We start from the raw sequence: 16,743 nt of genomic DNA, 5'->3' as shown, positions 1-16,743 counted from the left end.
TTAAAATTATAGCTTGCTTGAAGTTTTAAGTATTACAAATTATGGAGTGCTTGAAACTTGAAATATATTTTTCATAGAAGGAGAAATATAAATAGACCTCATGCAATCCCACAAAATAGTATTTAATCTAAATATTACTGTATATCTCTTTGTAACTTTGCTTGTGGAAAACTTTTGTTTGCATGGTTCTGTATTCTTAGTATGTATAAACATTCACCAAATACGGTTATAGAATTTCTGAAGCTTAGCTAATAAGAGCGAGATTTGACAAATGGGACTATATTAAGGTAAAAAGCTTCTGTATAGCTAAAGACTGGATAATAACAGCCTACAGAATGGGAGATGTTTGCTACTGATTTATCTGACAAAAGTCTAGTAGCCAAAATATGCTAGGATCTAAAGAAGTAAAACTCCATGGGCCAGGAGGGTGGCATAGTGGTAAAGTGCTTGTCTAGCATGCATGAATCCCTGGGTTTGATTCCTCAGTATCAGATACACAGAAAAAGCTGGAAGTGGTGCTGTGGCTCAAATGGAAGAGTACTAGCCTTGAGAAAAAGTGCTCATGGACAGTGCCCAAGTCCGTAATTCAAGCCCAGGACTGAGGGGAAAAAATCCAAATTATCAACAACCCAAGCAACAAATGAACAAAGGAGTTAACTGGATGTTTGTCAGAAGAAGTAAAAACATCCATGAAGAAATGCTGAACTTTCCTGGCCATAAAGAAAATGCTGGTCAAAACAACATTGAGATACCCCTGATGCCAGTCAGAATAATCATAATCAGGGTTATGAATAACTACCAAAGTTGGTTGGGGAGGAGCTGAAAGGACCTTAATATACTGTTTGGGGGAATGTAAATTGTAGAAATGTAAATTAGTGCAACCACTATGAAAATAAGTATGGAGATTTCTCAGAAAACTAAAATTAGAACTACCATGTAATTTAGCAATCCCCCTCCTGGACATTACCTGAAAGGCTGCAGGACAGAATCCAGCAAAGGCATCCATGCACCGCTGTTCATGGCAGCACTGCTCATAGCAGCCGTGTGATAGAAACAGCCCAGGTTTCCATGATAGGTGAATAAATTATACTTTTTAAACATGGTATATATACACAGATATCAGAAAGAGTGAAATTATGTAATCTGTAGGGAAAAAATATTGAGTGATATGTCAGGCCTTGAAAGACAAAGGGTACATGTCTCTTCTCATAGTAAATCTTTTTTTTTCCTAGTCCTGGGGCTTGAACTCAGGGCCTGAGCACTGTCCTTGGCCTTTCCTCAGTGCTATCTCTCTATCACTCGAGCCACAGCATCAATTCTGGCTTTTCTATGCATGTGGTACTGAGGAATCAAATCCAGGACTTCGTGAATGCTAGGCAAGCATTGTACCACTAGGCCAAACTTCTAGCCTCATAGTAGACCTTAAGAATCAGAACATCTATCTAAACATGCACACATACACATTTATATACCCAATTAAATTGACTAAAATACAGTATGCAGGAAAGTACAGTTTTACAAAAACAAGTATTAACGTACACCTTTACAAAAATGGGAAGCTCATATATATTTTTATATAGGGGATGGTAGTAAGAAAGGAAGAATACATGGAAAAAGGAACAGTAGACGAGTTCAGTCATAATAATGTATGTATGTGAAAAAGTAGGAAACTTAATGTAATTTGTGGAGAAAGGACAAGGTAAGAGGGAGAGAATGATAGAAGGGCTGTTTCCAATCAAGATGCATTACACACATAAATAACCCCTTGTAAAATTATTTGAAGATGAAAAGTTAATAAAAATTATGAGCTGGCACCATTGGCTTGTGCATGAAATCCTTACTACTCACGAGGCTGACATCTGAAGATTGATTCAAAGCCAGCCCTGGTAAGAAAATCCATGATACTCTTATTTCCAATTAACTAACAAAAGTGGAGCTCTGACTCATGTGGTAGAGCACTAGCCTTGAACACAAAGAGACTCAGGGACAGCATCCAGGCCCGAGTTCAAGTCCTGGGATGGGCACCAAAGCAATCAGAATAAATAAATATAAATTAAAAAAGAAGAAGGATAAGAGTTCTTGAACCATGCCACTTGTCCCCTCTCACCTAGGACGAGAACATTGACAAAGACAGTTCATGAGTTCATATTCTCTTCTTTTTAACTCAGGGCCTTGTGCTTCCTAGGCTCACTTGCTTGGTTGGATCTCTACCATTTGATCCATGCCTTCAGCCTAACTTTATGCTGGTTATTTTGGAGACAGTATCTTAGACTTTTCTGCCCGGGTTGATGGTAAACTGTGATCCTTTCGATCTCAGCTCCTGAGTTTCTAGGATTGTAGATATGGTCATCAGTGCTCAGCATGAGTTTATATTCTGATAAGGGAGAGATAACATGTAAACAATTGTGATATGATATATGATGTCCAATAATACATAATAATACATGCTTTAGTAACATACAGAAGTGACATGGAACATTTAGGGGTCAGACAATCAGAGAAAACATCAAGAGAAAGAGTTGGTATGCCTGTATGATTCTGGAGGATAGTTTTCTTAATGGACATAAGGTAGAAAAGGCATTTTTTTAAGGTTTGGTGACATTAAATAACCATCAGTCTCAAGAATGATGAAGTATTATGGCATTTAAAGAAACGAAGTATGAGTTGTACAGGCTTGGAGGAGGAAGGTAGGAAAGCCAAGAGTTTGGTCTAGTGATAGAGTGCTTGCTTTTCATGCATGAAAACCCGGGTTTGATTTCTCGGTACCACATACATAGATCAAAAAAAGCTGGAAGTGGTGTTGTGGCTCAAGTGATGATAGAGTGCTAGCCTTGAGGAAAGACAAAGGACAGTGTTCAGGTCCTGAGTTCAAGTTCGACTGGCAAAAAAAAAAAAGGTACATCATCCTTAAAAGAATAAAAAGTGGCCAGAAGTTTGGCCTAGTGGTAGAGTGCTTGCCTAGCAGGCACGAAGACCCGGGTTCGAGTCCTTGGTACCACATACGTAGAAAAAAAGCCAGAAATGGTGTTGAGGCTCAAGTGGTAGAGCTCTAGCCTTGAGAAAGTCCAAGGACAGTGCTCAGGCCTTGAACTCAAGCCCAGGACTTGCAAAAAAAAATAATAAAAAGTAAAATAGCAAAACAAGAAATAATAAAACAAACAAAAAGGAGTCAAGAATATGTAGAAAACTGGGCTCATGCCAATGAATCCTACCTTCTCAGGAGGCTGAGATCTGAGGATTGCAGTTTGAAGCTAGCCTTGTCCAGAAAGTCCTTGAGACTGTTTTTGTTATTACTGTTATATTATTATTATTATCTTTGTACAAAGGAGTTGGCATTCAAAAAAGCAGTTCATGAAAACTATGCATCTTGATCAATGTCACACATTCCATCATTCTCTCCCATCCCTCTCAACACCACTCCTTCCCTCAATATTCTTAATTTTGTAAGATATGCATTGACTTTTTTTTTTTGCCAGTCCTGGGCTTGAGCTCAGGGTCTGAGCACTGTCCTTGGACTTTCTCAAGGCTAGAGCTCTGCCACTTGAGCCTCAGCACCACTTCCGGCTTTTTCTATATATGTGGTACCAAGGAATCGAACCCGGGTCTTCGTGCCTGCTAGGCAAGCACTCTACCACTAGGCCAAACTCCTGGCCCTCATTTTTTATTTTTTTATTGTCAGTCATGGGGCTTAAACTCTGGGCGGAGGCTCTGTACCTGAGCTCTTCAGATCAACTCTAGCGTTCTATCACTTTGAGCCACAGCCTTCCAGTTTTCTGGTGGTTAACTGGAGATAAAAAAAAATCCCACAGACTTTTCATGCCTGGGCTTCTTTGAACCATGATCCTCTGATCTCAGCCTCCTGAGTAGATAGGATTATAGGCATGAGCTACTGGAGTCTGGCAGATATTCATTGAATTTTATGACTATAATCTCTTCCCCCCTCTTGATTCATTTACCTTCCTCCCCTTGATCTCAGAGCCTTTTGAGTGTTTATTTTGTTAAACTGTAAGTTAGTCTTTCTAAGGAATTACATCATTTTGAGTTCTCCCCTGAATCTACCATAATTTGGTTAGTATGCTTACATGCCTTTCGATACCACCCAAAGTTCATTATCAATTTATAATTCTGGGTTCCACATATGAGAAAAAAGATGTGTGCTTCTCTGGGCCTGACTTACTTCACTTACCATGATTTTTTCGGTCATCTTTCTTTCTTTCTTTCTTTCTTAACAAATGATGCAGTTTCATTTTTTAATACATCAGTAAAATTATGTTGTGTATATATACCACTTTTTTCAGTGGAGAAAGAACAGTGTTTTATATTTACAGTAGTTAATAAATCTAAGTAGTTTATTGAGATTGGAATATATATTTATTTTAAAATATAATGTAAAGTAGCTCCTAAAATACTACTTTAAAAAACCCTTTCCCCTCTTCTTTCCTGTCTCCATTGCCCATTTGCTAGCTGGCAGCCACAGAGCAAGAATCACTAGTGTTTTCTAAAAGGAGCTAGATTAGAGATAATTGTTGTTTAGATATTCAGTGAGTTCAATACTTTAACTTATAAAATCCACAGTGCTCAAATGTAAAGTCAAATAGAAATAATAGCAACCAAAATATCAGATTATATCAAGAAATACTCTCCAATTTGAGAGGTCTATATTCTGAGCATAGTAAGCATTTACTTTTATTTTAAATATTTCATGCTTTTTGTATTAATAGTTGAAATTAATAAAAGAAAAATATTCTGCATACAAGACAGTTACAACAGCATTTTACAATCCCAGCCTTTAAGCCATATGTATTAGATTAACCATGTTTTACATGAGCTGATTGTTAGATAGAAAATAAACACTATTTTCAGTGGTATGTTTCAGAGTTCCTAAGAGATAATAACAGGGCCTGAAGTTTCATGTGCACCGTAGTACTGAAGGTAATTTAGCTATGAATTTGTTTTCATTTCAACTCTTGCATTGCTGTTTGTCTAGGGGATAGTGATCCTGGAAGAATGTCAACTTCCAAAAGACATTTTGAAAAAACAAATACAATTCACAGACCAAGCAGCTCTGTTACATACTACAGGGAACTCCCAGGCTCACCAGGGGAGTCAAGATCCTTTACCAGAGCAAGATTTTGAGATGTCACCAAGCAGCCCTACCCTGCTTCTTCGAAACATAGAGAAACAGGTAAAGTTAGAGTATAGTATCTATCATGTGAAATAATTCCTCACCCATTTTTTTTTTTTTTTTTGTGGACAACCCTTGGCGTTTTAACTCAGGGTCTGCACTTGGTAGGAAAAGTGCTCACAAGTTGAGCCCACTTTTCATCAGTTTATAAACTATTGGTTATGATTCAGATATGAAGTAGTTCATGAAGATGTTCATGTATTGAAGGCTTGGTAACCAGATAGTGGCCCTAATCATTAGAGTTAGTAGATCAGGGGTCTCTCATCTAATCAGGAGGTTGATATGTAGATGCATTCATAATTTGGTGGCAATTAGTAGATAGAGATGATTGGAAAAAGTAGGTCACTATGTTTTTGAAGTACATTCTGTGTCCCAGGCTCTGTGACTCCCTACTTTCTGGCTACTGTGCGGTGAGCAAGTTTGCTCTGACATGTCCTCCTGACACCATGATATTGTACTTCATCACAGACTCATAACAACAGAGCAGTGAAATCTCTGAAACCAGAAGCCAAACTAAATCCTTTTTCTTCTGTTGTTTCCCTTTTTCAATTTTGTCACAGCAATGAAAGAGTAACACACTATTCAAATAAATATCACTGTAAGTGTGTACTCCTGGGATATGTATAATTAAAGTTGGCTATTTGACACTGCATGCAATTTAAATATTAGTTATATTACTTGTCTCTATTATGTTGATACACTTATTTAAGTTGATATGTAGGTGTTAGTGCATAGCTACAAAATAAGAATTAATTTGCAATAGAATTAGAAACTCTATTTTTCTAGCAAAACTTCTCATTAAGATTCTCATATATATATGTAACATTCTCATTAATATTCTAATCAATATTTCCCATTGATATTAATATTTTAATATTTATTTCTCATTTTTTCAGTGGTGGAGAATAGTGTTATACATTTTCAGTAGTTATTAAATCTAAATAGTTTGACTAATTTATTGAGATTGGAACACATATTTCTTTATTTAAAAATAATATAAAGGGGCCTGGAGTTTGGCCTAGTGGTAGAGTGTTTGCCTAGCATGCAAGAAGACCCGGGTTCAATTCCTTGGTGCCCCACATACATAGCAAAAAGCCGGAAGTGGTGCTGAGGCTCAAGTGGTAGAGTGCTAGCCTTGAGAAAGTCCAAGGACATTGCTCAAGCCCTGAGCTCAAGCCAAGGACTGGCAAAAAAAAATAATAATAATAATATAAAGTAGCTCCTAAAAAACTACTGTGGTTACAGTTCCTTCCCTAGCATCTCACTTCTACTGTGAATGATTCGCAGAGTTTATTCTTTTTGTATCTATCCAATATAAATCCTTTATAACTAGATGAGGCATAACCTGTGTTGCCCATACGACATGATTAATGGATCCTGTGGGAAATTACATACTTTCACACTCGCCTATTTCTAACTCTCCTAGGTATTTCTAATATTAACTGACTATAAACTAAGTTAGTACTTGGTTCTTTGTCAAGCAAAATACAGTAGACATTCTTCCACTCCATCTTATGCCTACAATTGCTTAGTTGTCCTTTGTTGGAATATGTAAGCTAAACACTCTGAAGAACATTTTGTAATGCAGGAAGTTATTTGGCAATTACCTTTCGTTAATTGGAATATACTACATTAGCAATATTTTAAGATAGTACTAGGAATAGTCTCATAAACTTCTCCCTCTTTCTCTCTGGCCAGCCTTTGCTTTCCTTCTCCATTGTTCTTTTTGCACTTGTTGGTCATGGCTTACTAAAAAGTAGAGTGATTAAACTAATTCTAGAAAGATCACCATTTAAAAAAAATTATTTTTATTTTTGCCACTCCTGGGCTTGAAATCAGGGCCTGAGCATAGCATTGGGTTTTCTCAAGACTAGAGATCTACCACTTGGGCCACAGCACCATTTCCAGCTTTTTCTATGTATGTGGTACTGAGGAATCGAACCTCGGTCTTTGTGCCTGCTAGGCAAGCAGTCTACCAGTAGGCCCTGGCCCTCAAAGAACCTTTTTAGTGCTCAGTGTGGTGGTACACAACTATAATCCCAGCATTTGAAAAACTGAGGCCTGGAGCATTGAGTTCCACCCAGATTCAGCTACACAGCAAGTTCCAAACAAGGCTGGCTTTTAGACAGAGAACCTATTTCAAAAACAAAAGATTAGCTGAGTGCCAGTTGCTTATGCCTATAATCCTAGCTACTCAGGAAGCTAAGATCTGAAGATCAAGGTTTGAAGCAAGCTGAAGCAGAAAGTCTTTGAGAGTCATCTCTAATAAACTAAAAAGTGAGAAGTGTAACTGTAAATCAAGTGAGATAGAATACTAATCTGAGTGGAAAAGCTCAGGGACAGTGCTCAGGCCCTGAGGTCAAGCCCCAGGACTGGCAAAAACAATAATGAATGAATGAATTAAATAAGTTAAAAGGAAGGCAGGAAAGGGAAAAGGAAGAAGGAAAATTGGAGAATGAAGGAAAGAAGGAACAAGCATTTTGGGAACTTTGATACTACTAATTTGTTTTGGTAGACCTTCAGACATTATCAGAACTGGCTAATTAGTAAAGCCTATAGGACAAAATGAAATTACAAAGTCCTTTGTTAAAAAATTAAGAATCTGGCCAGGTGTCAGCCGCTCATACCTGTAATCCTAGTTCTTCAGGAGGCTGAGATCTGAGGATCATGATTCAAAGCCAGCCAGCACACAAAGTCCCTGAGATGCTTATCTCCAATTAGCCACCAGAAAACCTGAAGGAAGTGGCACTGTGGTTCAATGTGGTAGAGTGCTAGACTTGAACTCTGGGCCTGGGTGCTGTTGCTGAGCTCAGGGACAGCACCCATGCCCAGAGTTCAAGCCCTCAATTGACCAAAAAAAAAAAAAAAAAAAAAAAGGTTAAAAATCTGCAAATGGTGACAGTGACAGTGGAGTATTAGGCAGTTGTATCCTGTACAGAATGCATTTGGTAGCACATACATTTTAGGTCACATTGTTGATGGGAAGATTAAAGGCTTTGGAATCTGTGTGTGTGTGTGTGTGTGTGTGTGTGTGTGTGTGTGTGTGTGAGAGAGAGAGAGAGAGAGAGAGAGAGAGAGAGAGAGAGAGAGAGAGAGAGAGAGAGAGAGAGAGATTGTGAAAGAGAGAGAGAGATTGTGAAAGAGAGAGAGACTTTCGTGTCTGATCTGGCTTTGAACTGTAAATCTCAGATCTTAGCCTCCTGAGTAGCTTGGATTGCAGGTGTATACCACCAATGCCTGGCTAGGAGCCCTATTTTCAATGCTGAAGATGACTTAAAATAAATTCATCAAAGTAAATATCCTACTTGGATATTTATACTAGAAACCTTGTTACAATAGTTAAGTATTTTGCTTAAAATGGATAGTTTTTGTTATTAGAGTTCAAAGTATGCATGTGTTAGTTTACTTTCCTTGATGCCATTGTTACTTCCAATTTCACATTCCATAATATGGATTTTGGTATATGAGACTGAACCAAGTTTGGCTGATTGTAAGGTAACAGCAGGGCTTTTAAATGCTGCGATTGACCCATGGTTCACATACCTGATGGGTAAACTCCAATAGCTGGAAAGAGTCTAGATAATATATTTGGAGGTAAAATGATGGGAAGAATATTTCATTGTCTCAGATTGGAAAATGTGAGGTAGTCCACAGATATATCATATGACTAGACTAATGAGTACTTGCCAAATTGATAAAAATTGTACTTTTTAATGGTATTGAAAATGGGTGTAGTGATTCATATGTCTAGTCCCAGCTACGTTGGAGTTGGAGGTAGGAAACATCAAGATTTGGGGCCAGCACCCACAGAATTGAGCAAGACTTCCCAGTTCACCCATCAAGAATGGCATGTGGCTCACACCTGTGACCCCCAGTTTTTCAGGATGTACAGACAAAATGATTGTATCCCTGGCCAGCGAGGTAAAACATGAAAGTCTATCTGAAACATAACTGAAGCAAAAAGGACTAAGTCTGGGGTGTAAGGACTTGATTGCCTACCCAGAAAGTATAACGCCTTGCCTTCAAACTCTAGTACCTCTCTCCTCCCCTCAGTTATTTATTTATTCATTTATTTACTTACAGTTGGAACTCAGGGCTTTGTGCCTGCTAGGCAGGCTCTCTACCCTTCAGTAACTATTTATGAAATTGTCATGAGGTACACATTGCTTGAGAAAATTATAAAAAACTACTCTAAGATTTTTATTATGAAATTTTTTGAAGAAGTTAGATATTAGATTTAACTATCATATTCCTTACTTGTATTTTCTAATAGCATTATGAGGTTTATAGAAATGAAGAGGTGCTAATAAATATTTAGTAGAGGTATATTTTATGGTAAAATATTACAGTCAATGAAAAGTATGAAACATATCTACATAATTTTTAAAGATAATCATACTCTATTAAGGGAGAAAAACTACTTTGGAAATTGATGTGCAGGATTTATTTTTTTTAAATGTGTGCATTCAGGTGCTGCTGGTGGCTCGCACTTGTAATCCTAGCTACTCGGGTTGAAATCTGGAGGATTGTTATTCAAAGCCAGCCAGGTCCAGAGCTGCCTCTTTAATTTTATACAGGGAGGCTATACTATCTTCTCACACATAATAAGAAAACTATCTAGATCTGGAAATACCTACCAATAGGAATAGTTTACTTTGCAAATTACATCGACATTCTTTATAGTTTTTAATCTTCATATTTTACAATTTTTCTAAAGTGAACATGGATTACCTAAGTAATTTAATTATTCTTGCCAAGCATGGTGGTATATGTTTGTAATTCCAGCACTTGAACCTAAAAGATTTAGGCTACATAGTAACACTTTGTCCAAAAGAAAAAAAGAAAGTGAAATCCAAATCTCTTTTCTTTCTTTCATTTTTTTGTAGTTGGGGCTTGTTCATGGGGCTTGAACTCTAGTCCTGGACCCTGTTCCTGAGCGCTTCAGCTCAAGACTAGCACTCTACCACTTGAGCCATAGCATCATTTCTGTTTTTCTGGCGGTTAGGGATAAGAGTCTCATGGACCTTCGTGCCCAGGCTGTCTTTGAACCACTATCCTCAGATATCAACCTCTTGAGTAGCTAGGATTGCAGGCAACCACTGGCACCCTGCTAACCTCAAATTTTTGAATGGAAAAATTGAGAAGTTAGTGTGGCATTAGATTTGGGCCTGAATTTGAAATCTACTTAGCTCCATGCCATTTATCCTTTTTTTTTTTTGCTATGATTTACTCATCTATAATTGGTGTTGATAATGATATCGGTAGCTCTAATACAACCTAATACTATTATCATCTAATATTACTTACTTTCCAGGTTAATTTCAAAGATTAGAAGACTCTAAGGTACCTAGAATAGTGTCTGGCTCATAATATGTACTTAATAAATTAGAACTATGGTTTTTCATTATTTTTATTTTCTGCATTTATATGTATGATTTCCATTATTTAATGAATGGGATTGATAAAAATAGTTGTAATTTGCAAAGGATATGGTAAAGGATGGGTAATTTAAAATGAAGAGTGGCATAAAAATGGAAAAATCAGTGTGTTGTAAATATTTTTGTAGATTAAAATGATTACTAAAAATAGGAATATTTTCATGTTTCATAAGAAAACACTATAGGTCAGATAGTTAACACACATTTTGCAGTTAACGGTACTAAAACGTTGATTGTTCCCTTTAGAGCGCACAGTTGACTGAAATCATCAACAGTTTGATTGCCCCACTCAACTTGTCTCCAACTTCATCACCCCTGTCCTCCAAATCCTGTAGCCACAGATGTCTGGCTAATGGAATTTCCAGGAGGTATGTGACTTGACTTAATTGATACAGCTTTTGTTGATGTATAAGTACTATAGCTACTGTTTTCTTTCACATTGAAGATTGCTAGAGCATAATTGGGGCACCAATAATTTTAATAATTATAATAATTTTGGATGACAGACTTACTAAATTATGGTAATATGAAACTGGCAACTAAGAAGAAAGGTTTCCAGAAAATTTGATAGCCCTTCCTAAAAAAGCATACCAATGCTAGCATTTGTAATAAAATACTACCTTACTAACTAATGCTTTCTGTTTTGTACCTTTTATATATTTTAATTTTACTCATCCTTGGAATGAATTTTGAGAAACAAAAAGTACTTAACTATAGTTTAGGAACAGGAGACTGTCAAATAGCTCATTAAGTTCAGCTTAAATTTTATTCAATTGATTTAGTATCTTACTTTTATAATGCAGTTTTTCTGAAGCTATTTAAAAATAGGTTCTATAATCATTACCAGTTTTCTATATCAGAAAGAATATATTGTTTCTTACTCCTAATCCTTTTCTCAGAAGAGCATGAGTTCTATTTTTTTCTTATTCTTCTCTCAGACGTTTCCTGTATAAAGAAGCAATTAGACAATAATAGAATAATTACTCATAGAATATTATTTTTGATGTGCACAATCTAATTTTTTTCAGGTCAATTATAATTTTAGCTTTGGTTTAATTATTAGAGAGGAGTAAGAATACTTTTGAATTAGAAAGAATTTATGTTAATAAATTGTATGATTTATTATTTTAATAACTTTTCAATTTAAAGACCAAGAGGAAAGTTTATATCATGATGAAATCATGGTCCTTAGCCATTACATTCTTAATGAAATTAGTGAATATATGAATATATACTAAGCCTTAAAATGCAATTCTCTGATTTTTATTTCTAATTAATTTTAAAGTCCAATTTTAATCATCTTACAATTTTATTCATGTTGGGTTAGTTATTATTATTTTGGATTTGCTTTTTGTGTCTGTGTGTGGGGTGGATATGGGGCTTGAACTCTGGGCCTGGGTGCTGTGCTTTTGATCTCTTTAGCTCAAGGCTTCGGACCTACCCCCGGAGCCCCAGCACCACTTCCTGTTTTCTAGGGATTGGAGATAAGAGTCCCACATTCCCTGGCAAGGTGGCTCACTCCTGTAATCCTAGCTACTCAGGATGCTGAGATCTGAGGATCAAGGTTCAAAGCCAACCCAGGAACAAAAGGACCTGAGAATCTTATTCCAATTAACCTCTAAACGGAAGTGAGGCTTGGCTCAAGGGTAGGGCGGTAGCCTTGAGCTGAAGAGCTCAGGGACAATGCCCAGGCCTAGTTCAAGCCACATGGCCTGCAAAAAAAGAGTCCCACATTCTTTAGTGCCCTGGCTGGCCAGCGATCCTCAGATCTCAGCCTCCTGAGTTGCTAGGATTATAGGCATGAGCCCACTGTCCCTGCTGGGTTTGCTTTTTTTCTTTTGACTTTATATTTATTCCTTGCATCACTGCTGATTCACTTTAAAAATAAAGGAGTCTATATGTTGAATAGGCAATCATGATAGTCTCACGTATGAAAACCTTAATTAGTTGAGTCATAGTAACAGTATAAAGTGATTTATAATTTGAATCATTGACTTTCACTGAGGTAATGGTTTATAATATGTGATTGTAATAATATTTGTACTACTATATATACATATATATTTATGTTTATAGCGTGTTTGTGTATACATTTTCATTTTAAGTGTACAGTTTGCCTCCATCAGTGTGTAGTCTCCATGTGCGTTCCAACATTCTCCATTTGCATTCCAACATTACTAAACAAAAATTATCTGAGAAAAAATGCCACTGTATTGAACATGTACAGCATGACAACTGTTTGCAATGGTTAGGTAGTATAAGTAATCTAGAGATGATTTAAAGAGATGATTTACAAGAGAATATATATAGGTTATATGTAAACATTACACCATTTTATATAAAGGCTTGAGCATTCCTGATCTGTGTATCTGAAGAGGCCATGAAACCAGTTTCTTAAGGATATGGAGAAATGGAAGTACTTTCACATAAAAATATTGACTTTAATTTTTTTTGTGAGTCATGGGGCTTAAAGTGGGCCTGAGTGCTGTCCCTGAGCTCTGCAGCTCAAGGCTACCACCCTACCCTTGAGCCAAGCACCACTTCCGGTTTTCTAGAGGTTAATTGTAGATAGAGTCTCAAGCCCTATCGTATGCCAGGCCGGCTTTGAACCTTGTTCCTCAGATTTCAGCCTCCTGAGTAGCTAGGATTACAGGCGTAAGCCACGCTCATAACATTGTTTTATAAATATTCTACTATTCATAATAATACATGCCATCATCTGCAAATCTCTTTAACCCAAAACATAGAAACTGGGATATATTACAGACAAGAGAATACAAATACTGAGGAGTAATAAGCACTTTTGAAGGAAACACAGTTTCGTATGTCAGATGCCAGAGAAGTACTTAAATGTATTCTATCAGCTGAATTAAATAACTATAGGATATACATATCTATGCAATCGTACAATAATATGTATTTAGAGTAGCTTAGAAAAGTGTGCATGAATAGCAATGATGAATAAATGACCCAAATGTGTGTGTTGTATATAGGTCAGAGAAAGGTAAATAAATAGATTGTATTCAGGTCCTTGAATTATCCAGGAGGCTAATAAAATAGGTAATTTAACTTCAGTATTCCTAAATTAAGTATGATAGGGAGTCTCCTAAATAGGTAGAGAGCTTCTTGGTTTGTGATAATGTTAGATTTCTTGGTCTGAATGGTAGTTTGGTGTCAGTAACAAAGTAGGAGAAGCACTGTTCTATATTTCCAAGTTAAATATTTTTATTTATTTCTATGCCATATTTCTTAGATTTAATGTTAAAAAATAAGACACAATCTATACACCTCAAGAAGAATAAAAAGAAAATAGAGTTTCTTTCATAATTTTGAAAAAAAATTTAAATGACGCTAATAATCATGAACCTTAGAGGGCCGGGAGTTTGGCCTAGTGGTAGAGTGCTTGCCTAGCATGCACAAAGACCCGGGTTCAATTCCTCAGTATCATATACATAGAAAAAAGCTGGAAGTGGTGCTGAGGCTCAAGTGGTAGAGCTCTAGCTTTGAGGAAGACCAAGGACAGTGCTCAGGCCCTGAGCTCAAGCCCAGGACTGGCAAAAAAAATATGAACCTTAGAATGGAAAGAATCTAGTTTCACACGTATATAATTTAATTTGTTAATAGTGAAAGCAATTATATCTCATTTTATCCTTTTATCTTAAAATTTCTGTGACAGGGATTGATGCATTTGTAGAGTTTATAATCTTTTCTTACCTTTACCTGTCAAATCTGTCTTTATTTAGAATGATGTTTTTTTGTTGTTGCTGTTGGTGGTGGTGGTCATGGGGCCTGGGCACTGTCCCTAAACTCTTCATTTCAAGGCTATTACTCTATCATGTTGAGCCACAGTGCTACCTCTGGCTTTCTGATGGTTAATTGGCGATAATCTCACGGACTTTCTTCCCCTGGCTGGCTTTGAACCATGATCTTCAGATCTTGGTCTCCTGAGTAGCTAGGATTACAGGTGCGAGCCACTGCATCCAGCTTATTTTTTTTTTTTAAATAAAAAAAAGTATTCATACATGACTACAGAAGGTAATGAGAAGTGACTAGGAAAAAGAACAAGTAGCTATCATACATCTTTATTGTCCTTATGGCCTGAGAAGAATTATTGCACTCATTTGTAAATTTCAAGGTGCATGCTCAAGTAAAATGTGTGTATTAATACAAATGTATTAATTAATGAAGATAATACTAGCAGAACAATGAAGTTGCATAATATTTACAGCTATAAAACATATATAATAGGCAATTTTGTAATTTTCTTTGGTAATGTAGTTTCCATAATAAGGAATATTTATTTGAACTTTATATCTTATTATATTATAATTGATTATATGATTAAAAGAAATTCAAAAATTTTAATTTGTTTCTGATAAACTTTTGGATCACATAGAACTTATTGTCTGATAAATTTTTTAAAAATTTGAGGCCATTTTATGATATCCTAATTATCATTCTTTACAATGTCTTTAAACTTGTCTGATCAATTATTTTCTAAGGTACCTTATACACACTTGGTACTTACTAATTTCTAAATCCCATTTCTTATTTAATTGCAGGAAAGTATTAGAGTTTTTAGAGTTTTTTAAAAAAATGCTTTATTAAGATCTGAGCTAGGAACTGAGCAAAATAACATTGAACATTCAAGTAAATGAAGCATTACATTTTATCTCAATAGAGATATTTATGAACTTTCAAACCTCATATTCTATAAGAGAATTAAATCTTGCAAATGGATTGTTGTTTACCCCATGGGGTATGGACTCTGGGAAATTAAATTTCTACTTGAAGTAATGTCTAATTTTTTGGTGTTTGTTTTTGCCTTAATGAGCTTCAGAATGTGATAGGAAATTAAATTCCAATCAATCATTCCCATTCTATTTATTACCACTAATGGTAATTATCTCACATGAAATACAACCATTCTTTCTAACTGGATATCATAATGAAAAACTTCAGTTAAACTGGCAAAGTAGTCACATATAAAATAATTCTCTTGCTCTCACAATGTTTCAATAGTCACTTCTCAATTATGATAAAACATTATTTGCTAGCGATATGTTCCAAGTCAATGTTTTCAATATAATTTGTATTCCCATGACTGACATTAATTATCATATTAGTTAGATGTATGATGTCAATAGGGAAATAAACTATATCCTGCTGTGTTTTGAAATTAGTGCCAGTATGAATGACTTTCTCTTATAAAAAGCTTACTTCCCCTTTTTATCTCTAGTGTTGTAAATCTATGATCAATAGTAAATCTAAAATCCAAAAATCTAATATTGTAAAGTTTTAATGAATTGTTCCACAGTCACTAGGCAGAATGCCATGTGACTACTAAAATTGTGTATAGATTATATGTAATAAATTGGGAACATGTTTATTTTGGAATATTAACTCTAAAATAAGGATATGAAAATTATAACAGTAGAATATTTTAGAAAATATATTTGGAGGATTTAAATAAAAACTTTAAAGCATACCATATTTTTGTTTAGCAGGTGAGGCCTTGAAAATATTTTGGCTTTTTTCATATTTCTAAATTTGCCTTAAAATGGAAATGTTTTAGATGAGATTGAAATGTTTGACAAACCTTATGTCTCAATTCACAGGAAGAAAAATAGAGTACTCATGGTAGATTCATTATCTCTCTCTCTCTCTCTTTCTTTCTCTCTCTCTGTCTTTATAATTAAAAAAGTTGAAGTTGCAGCCTGGCACCAATGGGTCATACTTATAATCCTAGCTGCTCAGAAGGCTAAGGTCTTAGGATCATAATTCTAAAGCCTGGAAAAGCATATGAATGTAAGAGACTCTTATCCAGCTAATCAGCAAGAAGTTGGATTAGAGGCATGGTTCAGTGTTTCAGTATCCCTATGAGCAAAAAGTTAAGTGAGAGCTCAAGGTCTTGAGTTCCAGCATCAGTAGTTGACACAAAAATCAGAAGTAGAACTTGCAGTGAAAAGCCAGAGATGTGGATATAAATAGCATTGTAATATTAAGATTCTTTCTCTCTCTCTACTTTTTGCTGTAGAACACTTTAGACGTATAGAAAGTTTAACAAGTGTAAGCCTCCTATTCCCAGATTTTTAACAGTTCTCAGGATTTTGCTAGCTT

The 16,743-nt window shown here is 35.8% G+C and overlaps 1 protein-coding gene across 3 annotated transcripts in view; it reads left to right on the top strand.

Annotated features, from left to right (window-relative positions):
* Kansl1l (KAT8 regulatory NSL complex subunit 1 like) overlaps positions 1-16,743 on the top strand; it is a 99,669-nt gene that overhangs the window by 34,878 nt on the left and 48,048 nt on the right. For 2 of the 3 annotated variants that reach the window (XM_090354739.1, XM_090354736.1), the window contains exons 4-5: positions 4,988-5,185; positions 10,870-10,991. In XM_090354739.1, the coding sequence (XP_090210865.1) occupies positions 4,988-5,185; positions 10,870-10,991 (320 nt within the window). The remainder of the gene's footprint in view (positions 1-4,987; positions 5,186-10,869; positions 10,992-16,743) is intronic. The other variant, XM_090354738.1, reaches the window with a different exon arrangement.

The sequence above is a fragment of the Megascapheus bottae genome, chromosome 21 (assembly GCF_031878675.1).
Source record: "Megascapheus bottae isolate mThoBot1 chromosome 21, mThoBot2.hap1, whole genome shotgun sequence".
NCBI lineage: Eukaryota > Metazoa > Chordata > Mammalia > Rodentia > Geomyidae > Megascapheus > Megascapheus bottae.
The sequence above is the reverse complement of the archived record's forward strand: the minus strand, read 5'-3'. Positions and strand labels throughout refer to the sequence as shown.